We start from the raw sequence: 13,689 nt of genomic DNA, 5'->3' as shown, positions 1-13,689 counted from the left end.
ACTTCTGGTTAGACGCTAACTGCATTTCGTTGTCTCTGTACTTGTACTCTGCACAATGACAATAAAGTTGAATCTAATCTAATCTAATCTAATATAGCTGCCACTTGTACTGGCTAACTTGTAACTGTATTAATGATGTAACTGCTGACAGCAGCAGCAGAATGTATTCTGAAGTATACGGATACTTGCGTGAGGGCAAGCAAATGGCTCCAAATTTATTGGATGGCGCTTCATCATACAGTAAGACAATGACCCAAAACATACTCACATAGCAACTGGGATGTTTTTCAGGGCCAAAAAGTGGAAAGGGAACTGGGCAAGTCAAACTTCAGATTTAAATTCAGTTGAATATGCATTTCATTTCCTGATAATATGATTTCAGGCAAAAATATCTCAAAACAACAACTGAAGATGGCTGCAGTACAGGCCTGGCAGAGCATCACCAAAGAAGATACCCAGCGACTGGTGGGGGTCAATGGGTCACAGACTTCAGGCAGTTATTGCATGCGAAGGATTGTCGACCAAATGCTAAACATGAGTGCCTAATTTGTATTATATGAATCTGTCCCACTACTTATGGTGCCCTGAAATATGGTGACTATGTATGAAAAGTGTTTCTCATAATTTCTAAAAGGTGAAACCAATATGGACACAAATACCATGAAATAAAAGCTGAGAATTTTTACTATAACCTCACAGTAATTGTTTGATTTCAAATCCAAATCTTTGGAGTATAGAGCAAAAAGAAGGGGAAAAAAATGGTTCACTGTGCCATTACTTACCCAGGGCACCCAGGGTATATTGTCTGGATGAGAAAAATCACAACATCACTCTTTGAATTTGCCATATAATTAAATCACCAAACATCAAAATAGTCATATTGTATCCAAATCATATTTAAAAGTTAACATTTTAGTTTAAAGTATGGTAATTGCAAATGTGTTCATATAAAACAATGACAAAACAATACAATAACACTTCAAAGGTTAAATATTTACCAGTGAATCACAAAATGAAATGTCACAAATATTTTGCAGTCCCTTTCACACTGACAGTGAGTCATTTACGGGAAAAGACAGTGCTATGAGGTGTACACGCCTTAGCACAAATAAACCCAACTCAGACAGTGACAAGAAGTTAGGATTATTTACAGTGTGACAAGTGCTTAAAAGACAGGCAAGAGCAGCAACAGGCTAGGTAATGGGTGATGGTAAATCCCTAATAATACTTCAAACCCCACTGTACAAGCAGAATTTTATTCATTTACCACTATTGTAAGTTGCACAATTGTACAAAGCTTAAAAAACTCCCCCTGACCTCTGAACAACTGGATTGATTATGCTGTATACTGGCTGTGAGTTTGCTATGGTTATCCTCTTTAGTCAGGAATCTGGACTTATCACCCATGATAAAATGGATCTTTCACAGTACACGTTCCTCTAAATCCTTCAAAACAGATGCCAGAGGAAGAGATTGTGTGCTCTGAGAGAGACACAAGGGGGTGTAGAGTGTCTCTGAGAGAGACACATGAGTGACACACATGAGTGTGAATAGGTTGTGCAGGTTAGGTGGAGTCCACTCACTATACTGTACAGCACCACAGGGGTCTATGCGTATTTCTGGGAGGTGTATGGAGAGAGATGAAGAGAGAGGTCCAACTTCAAGCTGATTGGCTCACAGTTCAGAGGTCAGGTCAAAGGTGAGCTGGGACAGTTGTTAAGGCATCTTCTGTGGTGCGGTGGACATTTACATTCTGAAAGAGGAACACAAATGTGTTACATCCCTTTAACCTCTAGAAGACACAAATGACAGAGTGACAAAGCAAACCTGACCATGTAGGCTTTGGAGAGTTCTGTTGTTACCAGTCTGTCATTCATAAGAACATATACAGGGCATTTAGTGAGTAGGAAGCAGGTTAGGAAGTAGAAGTAGAGTTAAGCAGGCTGGTGTTTATGTTTATTGCAGAGGTATGGTTTGGAGAAGGTGAAATCCCAAACTCCTTGACACTATTGTGTTGTGCCAATGTGGCTATAGGCCTACTTAACCATACATGAATTGGGCTACCAGTGGTATAAAAAGTACCCTGAAAATCATACTTAAAGTAAAACTATAGATTCCTTGCTAAAGAATGACTCAAGTGAAAGTCATCCATTCAAATGCTAGTAAAAGTCCAAAAGTATATGGTTTTAAATGTAGTGAAGTATCAAAAGTAAAGTACTGTTTATAAAAGCAAAGCAGATATCATCTCTTTTTTTTTGCAGTTTCTGAAAGGTAAAACGATTGAAGTGCTCAAATTAAGTTAGGGCTGGGCAATATGGCCTAAATATCATATTATTCATATCATAGTATTTTCCACGTTTTAGGTATTTTGATTCTTAATAATAAATGTTTTATGAGCATAGCTCACCCTAAAACATTAAGATGCAGGGGATACCCATAAGCCTATAAAATAATCTGTGCCTCTTTGAGCTGCCATTGTAAATGTAAGTTATACATTTTATAGACCTATGCACAATACAATAGGCCTACCTGTCTCTGTCACCCCATAACCATGAAGTCTACTCAGAGAGGGGGAAGGAAAAATAACTTCTTCTGTCTGGATAGTAGACTATTTTCCTATCCTGTCCCAATACCAGTACAACCTTAAAGCTGACTCCTGGCTCTATGAAAATTACTCACTTTATTTGTAATCCATAGGGTACGCCTATAAAATGTAATATCAATTCTCCACTATTTCGTGTCAAGTATATTCTCAGCAATTTTGCATGTTAGTTAAGTGTTATAGTGATGGATACTTTCTGAACAGCCGGAACTGTCCTACTAACAGGCCTTTGCTTATGCAGTCTAATGAATAGGCTTTAGTGCCCCACTGAGGACATCTATTCTACTTCCCTAATGAATAAACACTTCCTAATGGAGGCTGCATATGAATGAGTTCCTTGTAGGAGAAATCTATCTGGGCGTTCTGTTCGAACACCACAGGTGACAAGGTAGACAGAAATGCAGATGGTATCAGTAAGCTTTGACCTTGTGTTAGAAATACAGTTGAGGCATTGCAGATGAGGAAACAATTTGCTTCCTCTAGTGTAGAGACCTCCACATGCATTTCAAGTTGTATGTGTTGGAGCTGTGTATGCAAAATACATTATGTTAACCGTAATGTACACCACTGCCCTGATAGCAAAGGTGAAAACAAACTTCTTTTTAAATCTCATGGTGGAAATCTGTTCCTTTATATAGTAGTCTGTCAAATCAGTCACAGCTACATATGAGGTATGTACTTGTCTATGGCAATAGACAACTACAAGATTCCACAACTAGATTTGGGATGAGTACAAATAAAGCATGAGAGAGAGTATAGATGCATTCAATACAATCTAATCAACTAGATTTTATTAACATAACCAGCAATAGTGATAGGGAAATTACTGCCTCCCATATTCCATGGAGCACATAAGCAGAGAACTTCACATTTTCGAAATAAAAATAGAACAAGGCACCTTTGTGCTTTCTGTTATCCTTCTCTGGGCCTTCTACACATATAATCACAAATTAACATTCAATCTGACATGCAAAAAAAAACTAAATTCAAGGAAATTAAAGAAAAAGTCTCAGTCCATGTGCAAAATCAGTCAAACTTGGCAAATACACTAACTGACTTCAGGTAGACATTTGTACATGATTCTGACTTCCATACACATTAACTCACATACACATGCACAAAGACAGACACACACAGGACTTTGACAAATGATGAAATACTCAACTACCTAAATAGTGAAATCCTTCCATAGAAGGCTAAACAAACAACATGACAGACTGTTTTCAAATTGTTTTTGAAAAGTGCTGGAGATTCATTGCTTCACAATTGGCAATATAGCATTGATTTTACAAAACCATTGTGCGAATAACACAATTGTTTAAAAAAAGCAGCTTTTCAATATAAAACACAATAAAATGATACCTGACCCATGTAGAAGGGTTAATCACAACTGAACTGGATTCCAGTTAATTATCACTATTATTTAAGTTAATTAAAGGAAAAAATTAAAAGACAACAACAAAAAAACTGCAGCGATTGCATTTCCTAAGAGCTCAGGAATCAGTTTGCTACTGATCACAGGAAGTGATGGGAATATCTAGTGATTGGTGATCGAGGTGACTGCTGGATTGAGTTAAAGGGCATGGTGAGTGGGAAGGGTAGATAGGAGTGAGAGAGAGTGAGGGACACTGTCTCACTGATGAGCTGGTACTGTTAGCAAAGCCTCGTCTGACATCCGCGACACGTCTACGTTCTGTTCAACAACAAAACAAAAAGATGGCGTCAAACACGGGAGACACAAAATACATTTACTGGGAGAATGGGCATGTACAGGTGGTATAACACAGGCTTGTTATGACTGACCACAGGGGGACATACTATAAGTTATTATATTGTCGGAATCATGACGCCACTCCAAAACCAGTGTCACAACTGAAAACCCAATGTACAACTCTGTCCCCCCCATGTTGGCCATGTTATTTAAGCAAGGCACAAGAGGTTGTGCTTTATTTTAAATAACGTCACAGCTGAGGGGCGTCGTTAGCCAGCAACCCATTAGCTGTGACTTAATTCACGATAAAGCACAGACTCAAGTGCCTTGTTGCTTTTATACAACGGTTACAAAACAAAACTGAGAATTGTGACAAGACAACAATGCCGTAAGTATTTATTTTGTGATAGATTGTGGTAGTTTCTGCCCTGCGCTCAGAAATATAGTTCTCAAAACAACCACTGTTGTCAAGGTAATGTGATAAAAAAAAAATCGTCATAATTTGAGTGTTTGTGCAGGGATATTACTGCAGTGTATGGTAAACAGGTAAAACGCGTCATAGCTGTTACTTTATCAGGGAATAAAGTACCACCTCTGCCAATCACAATGCTTGTTCTGATCAAACCATTGTATAAAATTAATTAACATTTGGTCTTGGGTGAAATTGCTGCTTGTCTTGCACAAACTGTGCCACTATGCCTGTGTGAGTGTATGCACATGCGTATACCTACATCTGGTCTGTCTCTGTGAGTGTTGACTGCATCCACATTAAGGAATATGGACTCCACTTTACAGCCTGAGGACAGAGGGCATGGTTCAATTACAGACTACTAAAAGTTGATTTAATCTTAAGTATTGAGGGTCCAGTCTTACCATAAGCCACTGGTGTGAGCTTCAGCACAGTGTGCAATGGGCACTTCAGGTAGGGCAGCTCCTCTGAGGAACAACACACACAGAACCAGTTAATAGTACACATGGGAAATGTGCAAGTTTTAAGTCACCATCTGTCACTTCTTGAATCATCAGAATCAGAATTATTTTATTTGGCCAAGTATATTTGCACATACAGGAAATTGACTTGGTGAGGTTGGTGCATGGGATATAAAAAACAATAAGCAAATTATTATTTTTTTTTTTTTCACAAAATAGCAAAAACAAACTTACAATAGCAATAGCCTATTCATGCAACTACAAGGCAATAGCCTGTTCATGCAACATCTTGCTGAATCCCAAATCATTCCCTGGCCCCGACCCGAGCCTAAAGTCTTCTTGATTTGTCTGCTGAAAGACTGACCTGCTGTCTTATCCAGGAAATAGGCAAGCAGGCAGCGCATGACGGCCTGGTGACAGATGACCAGAATGTTCTCCTGCCTCTCCAGCTCCATGATGACTGGCTCTAATCGCTGCACCAGGTCCTCATACGACTGTGAGGAGAAGAACACACACACACACACACACACACACACACACACACACACACACACACACACACACACACACACACACACACACACACACACACACACACACACACACACACACACACACACACACACGTCTTCAGTGGAAAAAACAATATAGCACGCCTAACCCTGATCTAAAGTGCATGACATCAAGACTTCCATCAGCAGCACTGATGCCTTTGCTCCGTTCCTCATTGTGAGTGGGCGAAGCGCTTCACTAATGACCATCTCCAGGTCTCTAAGTGTGAGTAATGGAGGGTAATGATACAAACTAAAAGGTGAGAAAACACTATGGGGCATTCAGGCCCACTGAAACACCCCGGACCCATAGAGACTGAAGAACAGACTGAGACACACAACATATAGACAGATCAAAAAAGACACAGACAAGAGACTGAGAAAGAGAGAGAGAGAGAGAGAGAGAGAGAGCTTTGTTTACTACACCTTACTACTTAGCCCACTCTGTCTGAGAGGCAGCTTATCCTGGCTAGGCTCATTAGCAGAGTGTAAGTGGCCATTAGCCACCTGGGTATGTTTACACTACGGAATGAATGTCTGTCTGTGTGTGTGTCTGTGTGTGTGTGTAAGAGCACAATGTCCCAGGGTCAGAGGAACACACTGTCTGGAGCTAAACAAACACATTTATTGAGCAAAACACAGCCCTTCCTCACCTATTCTGTGGATTCACACTGTCATGCACACAAACACACAGTTCAACACTTGCAAGTTCAGACAGACAGTCATCCACAAACATGGAAGCTGACAGGATCCATTCATACTGTATACTGAGGTATTATGTATTATTATCATGTCCCTCACCTCTCCCTTGGGGTAGCGGTAGCGATATTTGTCCTGGTCCCTCAAGGCAAACTCCAGAGGATAGTGATCCTGGATCTCTTCATACATCATCTCCTCACACACACCCTTAGGATCACATACACACACACACACACACACGGACAATAAGTCACTAAAAAACACACTATGCAGACAATTCTACATGTGTAAAAAAAAGCAGTCTATGATTTCTCACCGCGTCTATCTCATTAAGAGCCTTCCACTGTTCATAGGGCACTGTCAGACCCTCAGCTGTCTGGATGGTCCTTTTCATCTGACTCGTCCACACCTTCAGATCACTGATGTCCTGGGACTGGATGAACTGGCTCAGGTAATTAGCAAACTGGAACAAAATGAAGGTTGGAAAAACAGAGGCCAGAAAAGAAAGAAAGAAATAATTTAGGCTGTAGCAGTTTTATCATAAGATGCATTGTTTAGATAGAGAACAAGTATAATGCGAGTTGAGAATAGAAACCGATAAGGGAGCGAGGCCCAGCCCTACCTCCTTGCCCCTGGCTGAGAGCCCAGAGTCTCCTCCGATGCGGCCCTTGACATTGAGGTTGCTCTCGCCATGGCGACACAGGTAGATGGAGCGTGGCGTGATGTGGATGTTCATGAGGTAGTAGACGATGCGGCTCTGGATGTGGTCCAGGACCCGGTTCACCAGGTACCGCCGGCCCACGTCCATGATCTTAATGTAGGACAGCTCTCTGTGGGAGAGAGAGGGGGGGCAGAAGGGACAGTGAGATATATCCACACATCCCTTTTCTTCCAACAGAGGAGTCCTTAGGAACTATCACTCATAACTCCTTCACCTGTCCAGAACCTCATCCAGAGTCTGATAGGAGTTCTCATAACACTTGATCCTCTTCATGAAGTCCTCCACAGCTTCCTCTGTGTTACAGTTAGTGTAGTCAGGGCTGCCCAACTTCACTTGCTGAGGAGAGGAAGAGACAGGGGAGAGAAAGTTGTTATGATAAGACAAGATGGTTGAGAACTATACTCTGTTCTAAGACTACCAACAGGTACTGTCTAAATTCACTCACCACAATGTTCTCTGCAATGACATCAGGGTCTTCGCAAACAGACTCCACAAAGAACACCTGGGAGAAAAGGGGAACTGTTGAAACACCAAGATAGATACAAGACCTATAGACACAAGACTGTTATACAGGACCCATCACCCCTGTAGAAGCCAACCATACCTTGAAGCCGTTCTGCTCAGCAAATCGTGTGATGGTCTCTCTCCTTTCCCTGGTAGTGTTCGTAGCATCAAACACCTGCAGCAGAAGAATAGTACCCACTGTTACTCACAGCTCACCCAGCCTGGCACAACCACCTCAGTTAGCACTCTAATCCATACAAATGCTCTGTGAAATATCATCTTTTCATGAAGGGATAATCCTGAGATGATCAACGTTAATCTGCCCATAATACGGACATTAGAGCCTTTTAAATAAATATCGTACTCCATTTTATATTTTGACCTATTTGTTCTACTTGACCCACCGCCACTTGACCACCTTCATCAGTAAGGTACTGTCTGACATCATTCAGTGCTGCTGACGCACACTGCCTGTAAGGGACATAGGGAAATGTAGTGAGACAGTCAAATAACTACATGGGGGCCACTGGTCGATTAGCAGTGTCAAAGACAGGAAGAGACATCACATGAACTGGTCACTTAATCCTAAAGTTAGATACTGGTTAAGAGCAGACACATTGCGTAATAATCTTTTTATATTGTTAGGCAATTTGGGAGATTCAGTGACTAGTGGTTTGGCTCAATCACAAGTGTCAGTACAAAGCAGTGAATCAAAGTTTTAGTTTTAGCTCCAGGCAAACAAAGGAAGCCATAGAAGTGTTCTTACTGTCTGATCTTAAGCCCTTCCTCATTATCTGGACGGAAGAACTCAAAGGACTTGTAGATCTTCACAAAGTCACGTCGGTACTGCCCAACGTTGAACTCTGAAGGGGGAAAGAGAGATGGAGTTGATCGCTTCAATTCTCTAACTACCGTGAGTTCAGTCAAACTAATGAATGGTGATTGTAAATCAACACTATCTCTTTGTTAGGTATAGGGTCTGTGAGTTGGTACCTCTAGTGGGCACGCCTATCCAGTTGAGGTAGCGGGTCAGCTTCTTGGAGATGTAAGTCTTCCCTCTGGCTGGGAGGCCCACTGTGACAATGAGGGTGGGGCAGTTGGTCATACATACTGCGCATGGAACAGAGGAGAGGGAGAGAGGTACAGAGAAAGATGGGTTTAATCCTTCATTTGGACATGGATAAAACAACTGACATCGAAATCTCAACTACAATGCTCTCCAACAGCTATTGGATCACGTCGCTGCCACCATGAGAAACACATTAATATGCCTCCTTGTGGTGAACTTGTGCCTCCATGCAGTCAAAGCCTCTCACTCAGCACAACTGAAACAAGTAAAAGGCAGTTTGTAAACATGCCAGTGCCATGTCAAAGTCTGATGGGGAATATCTCGTCTTCACCTTATCACTGGAGATGACGGTGACACCCAATGCTATCTCGCATTAAGTAATAAAGTGACTTCACATTGTACTGGGAATGTTGACAACAAAGAGCATAGGTCAGAGTGTCACGTGAATTTGTGCCACCCTGGCATGCCATTGTGAAATGACTGCATCAATACAAGACATCTGGAGACTTACAAGCTAGTTTCCACACCCAGACACAATGCTCCAGTCTGTAGAGAAGACTAGGAGAGAGGGGAGAGTGGCTAGGCTTGACACAATAGCATGTGGGTGTGTAGGTGAAAGGACACTCCCGTTTACTGTGTTAACCAGAGAGATTTACTAACAATCCTATTCATCAACTGGCCTATCCATGTAGGCCAAGGTATTTTGTTCTAGGGAAAAACATTAATTTGTGCAAATATGGAATATCAACGGCCACTAGCCCATGTTCGGGTCATTAGCCCATCATGCTGCAGGTCAAAACATAACACAGGAATTTGCCTTGACAAATCTAGGCGTCTAGTGCGTGTGTGTGGACATAAACTAAAAACTAAAGAAACAAGACGTTCATGACTGAAGAGAAGTGCACTGCACACACATACTGGTATCCAAATACCATACAATCCGATGCCACCACAAGCATAATGTCATCCCATACATGCTGCGCCTAACTTTGCTGAGAAGTTGGTAGGCAAAACCATCATTCTGATAGATTTAAGTGAGGATATGCCAAGAATGTTTATCTAAAGCCGCATTTGTCCGTCAGGATGATGTTGAAATAGGTCTGGCAGCCAAGATCACCAATCATCGATCGGCCGTATATTTTACATAATCTATTTTAGAAACACAATCGTTGATATGAGCGTTGATAAGACCTTAAAGCGTACGTGCCTACAGGTAGAGGATGGATATTACAAAGGTGATATACAATGCAATTTCACAAAATACACCGTTTTAAGTGAACGAACGTGCCAAGCTGGTAGGGAGACGTCTGTCTGGTTGTCTCGCCACGTCGCGGACGGTATACGCACCCTTTCTTTGAGAAATGTGTTTCTCCGGAAGGCCATTTTTGCATGGCATCCAGATTTTCTTGAGCGGGTTTTGAGTGAGCTCCCGCGGCGTCGTAGAATTAGATGGTCGCTCGTCCATTCCGTCTTCCATTGAGGTAATGGTGGCTTCGGCAACCGTGGTGCAGAGCCTTTTCTGCCGATGCTGCGCTTGAGGAGACCGGTCTCTCATCGGTGCTTGGTGAGGTTTGGTTATCATGTGGGCTGAGGAACCATCAAAAGGACATGCCTACCATAACCTTGCGAATATACGCGCGCGATTGAGAAACAATGAAGTCAGTATGATGTTGTTAGGCATCCACTCGTAATTTCTCCAGCGGGCTTGGTGCTCCAAAGTAGCCTAATAAATTGGGATTTTAAGGGTTTATTGCACGATTACATTTGGAGTAAAATGCCAATATTAGGCATATATGCTACTACAAGCCTTCAAATCAAGTACGATACATGTATCAATCCTGAGAAAGAGAATGATACATGATAGGCTGTTTAGTTTACTGTAATAACCACACATTGCGCCTTCAAATATTGAGTAGCCAAGCAGAAACAGCGGTCTGTATCTCAGATGGGATTGCAGAGTGGGCATTTGAACGCTAAAAACGAAAAATACATACAAGGAAACAACAATCACTTATGGTAGGTCCATTAATAATTCATTTTCGGGTATTCAAGTTACAATGAAATTGTTGTCAAGTAGGCCTAATTGATGAATAAGCCTATAGCTAAATATGCATCAAAGAATGCATGGCAAAGGCATTGCATAAGGTTAGGATGTAACTGACATTTTACACTCATGCTCCATACATTACATGCTATTGAGGCGTCCTCTATGTCCATAAGGTGGCAGCATTAGGCTAGGCTGGGCTTTGTGGCATTGATACAGCTGCACTGGTTGCAGATATTGGAGTAATTCACAGTAAGGCACCATGCTTGTTTTGTTATAATTTTAGATCAAAATGTGTGTGTGTGTGTGTGTGTGTGTGTGTGTGTGTGTGTGTGTTAAGGATCCAGTAAAAGTTGTTGCTTCTTTACAGAGATAAGGAGCAAACAACTCACCAAAATATTTCACTTAAAGAGCAAATTAAAGATGGAGAGGGTGTCTAGTTGCATTTCAAACCTCTTCTTTAAAATGCCCTGTTCTGAATCAGGTCCGAGCACAGTCTGATTGGTCTGTGTACAAGAAGAGGTTGAATTTCTGATTTCTGAAGAAATGTCATGAGAAATATGACACTACACTAGACACGACACTAGAAAACACTTTGCTGTGTGAGGCAGAGAGTGAGACAGGTACTGTGTCAACCCCCATAACAACACAAGTTAAACCACAAGTATCAAATGCAGTGTAAAGATTTGATGGCACCTCCAGTGTGTGCAGCCCAGTTGGCTACCTCAGAGCACAGAGCAAGGCCCTACACCTGGTCCTGTCAGACACAGCCAGTGACCTCTCATATCAAAGATATTGTCTATTGGGTGGTACAATCAAGTAATCTTCATAAAAAAGAGAAATGTGTTCAGCCTAAAGTTAAGCCAAAAAGGGTTATTTGGCTGTCCCTGAACAATTTTTTGATGCCTAGAACCTTTTTTGGTACCATGTACAATCTTCTCTCTGTGGAAATAGACATTGCACCACTGGTTCTTCAAAGGGTTCTATTACAGGCGCAGCTGAAACCCCATTTTTTCTAAGTGAAAGCAAAAGAATAACATAGCTTCGTCGATAAAAGTGGGTTGCCAGTCTTGTAGCATACAAGGGCGCACTTGTCGTTCTCCATACATCGACTCTCCACAGACCCCATAAGCCTGCTGCATTGTATGATGATTCAGAACATCATCGACACAACCCCAAGCACTCCCCCCTCCGCAGTTTATCAGCCTATATTTTAAATGATCTAACTTTAAAATCACACAAATGACGGAATAATTTATCGCATATATAACTTGACTATGAGGATCTAATGCGATTAGCTTTATTCGATTCTCATAGTTCAGTTTACATGTGGCGTAGTTTTTCAGGTTGACGAATAATTGTGTAATTTCTTATTCTACTTAAGTTAATGCTTCTGTTTTAAAACATAATAGTTGGACTCCAAAAATCTCATGCGAGTCGCAGCTACATCATTAACCTCCAGCAGCCAACAGTAGGTTAATCGTGGGATTGCACTACAATTACCGGGCTTTGACAGATGATCTACACAGGAGCATCCTTACCTATACAATTAATGTATGATCTATATATCCGGTAAAAGGAATCGGGACGTATTATGCTATATTCTTTCAGTTTTTCAATCGTTTTCCATATCAGATTGGTGAAACAATGTATTCGTCAATGATGGAAGTCTTGTAAAGAGGTTGAATACTATTATTACTATTTCTCAAGGCTCTGACATCGTCAAAACAAACCGCCTATGTGACATCTATTCTTGTTTACGTCTTCCGCTGAGCAAACCCCGTTGTCGGTTAGCTATAAAAGCCCAGCTTCGGTAGGACCTAAAGCACAAAATAAACCTTCAATATTGAAAGTCCATATTTCTTACCCGTCCGATCCAGATTCTGTGTGTTTTTGGAACGACTTGATCCTCTCATCATCCGTGTTTAGTCCTGTAGTCTACGTTGAAGCTGCAGCGCAGTGGTTGGTTGGTTGTATGTGTGTGTGTGCGTGCGTGCGTGCGTGCGTGTGTGTGCGTCCGATGAGAGCGCAGCAATGACACTGAATGAAACGTGCTGCAGCCAGTTGAGGTCTAGAGCTGACTGATGCATGTATGGTATGCACACACCCCCTTCTGTAGAATGATGATTCAAATGAGATTCCTCTTTAAAAGGCCTTGTCAACTGATGTTGATATCTGTTTTCCTATTGCCCATTGTTTCTTGTGTTTACCTGAGAATTGAGACTTGAAACAATGAAACCACAGTTACTCAGGTATGAGTAGGTCAGCTGTAAAGCTTTTTTTTTACCTGCTGAGTTTGATGATATTTATAGCCTATATATGTAGGCCAAGGACTTATAGACAGTCTAGATCTAGGAGATTGTTTGTTTTCTCCCTTTGAGAGCTTGTTTTAATTGACCTTAGCTGGAATCTAGTAAATGTCCTCTTTTTCTGAGAAGAACCAAAATTGCCATAGCCTATGTATTAATTCAGTAGGGCACACACACACACACACACACACACACACACACACACACACACACACACACACACACACACACACACACACACACCTCCTAACAATATGACCCTGCAGTGATAACAAAACAGCATGTGACCCGTCTATGTGGGCTGAAGGCTATTTCTGTGACTCGAATGATATGCTTATCAGCACTGCCTACGATAATTGCAAGAACTGTCATCATCGAACATCATCGACACAACCCCAAGCACTCCCCCCTCCACAGTTTATCAGCCTATATTTTAAATGATCTAACTTTAAAATCACACAAATGACGGAATAATTTATCGCATATATAACTTAACTATGAGGATCGAATAAAGCTAATGCGATTAGCTTTATTCGATCCTCATATTTC

General features: G+C 41.4%; 1 protein-coding gene across 2 annotated transcripts; it reads right to left on the bottom strand.

Moving 5' to 3' along the window:
- Positions 1–3,368: 3,368 nt before the first annotated feature.
- pfkfb4a (6-phosphofructo-2-kinase/fructose-2,6-biphosphatase 4a) lies at positions 3,369–12,750 on the bottom strand (the record flags this gene model as incomplete). 2 transcript variants are annotated; one of them, XM_083667975.1, is made up of 14 exons in its annotated part: positions 3,369–4,295; positions 5,045–5,109; positions 5,187–5,249; positions 5,608–5,737; positions 6,596–6,700; positions 6,810–6,956; positions 7,116–7,323; positions 7,429–7,550; positions 7,660–7,716; positions 7,819–7,893; positions 8,123–8,189; positions 8,485–8,581; positions 8,712–8,828; positions 12,699–12,750. In XM_083667975.1, 14 exons carry the CDS (start codon positions 12,748–12,750, stop codon positions 4,236–4,238), a joined length of 1,365 nt encoding a protein of 454 aa, XP_083524101.1. In that variant the 3' UTR covers positions 3,369–4,235. The 2 variants fall into 2 exon arrangements, with proteins under 2 accessions (XP_083524101.1, XP_083524100.1); XM_083667974.1 differs by lacking the exon at positions 12,699–12,750 and adding an exon at positions 10,135–10,363.
- Positions 12,751–13,689: the final 939 nt, after the last annotated feature.

Source organism: Argentina silus, assembly GCF_951799395.1.
Source record: "Argentina silus genome assembly, chromosome: 4".
NCBI lineage: Eukaryota > Metazoa > Chordata > Actinopteri > Argentiniformes > Argentinidae > Argentina > Argentina silus.
The sequence above is the reverse complement of the archived record's forward strand: the minus strand, read 5'-3'. Positions and strand labels throughout refer to the sequence as shown.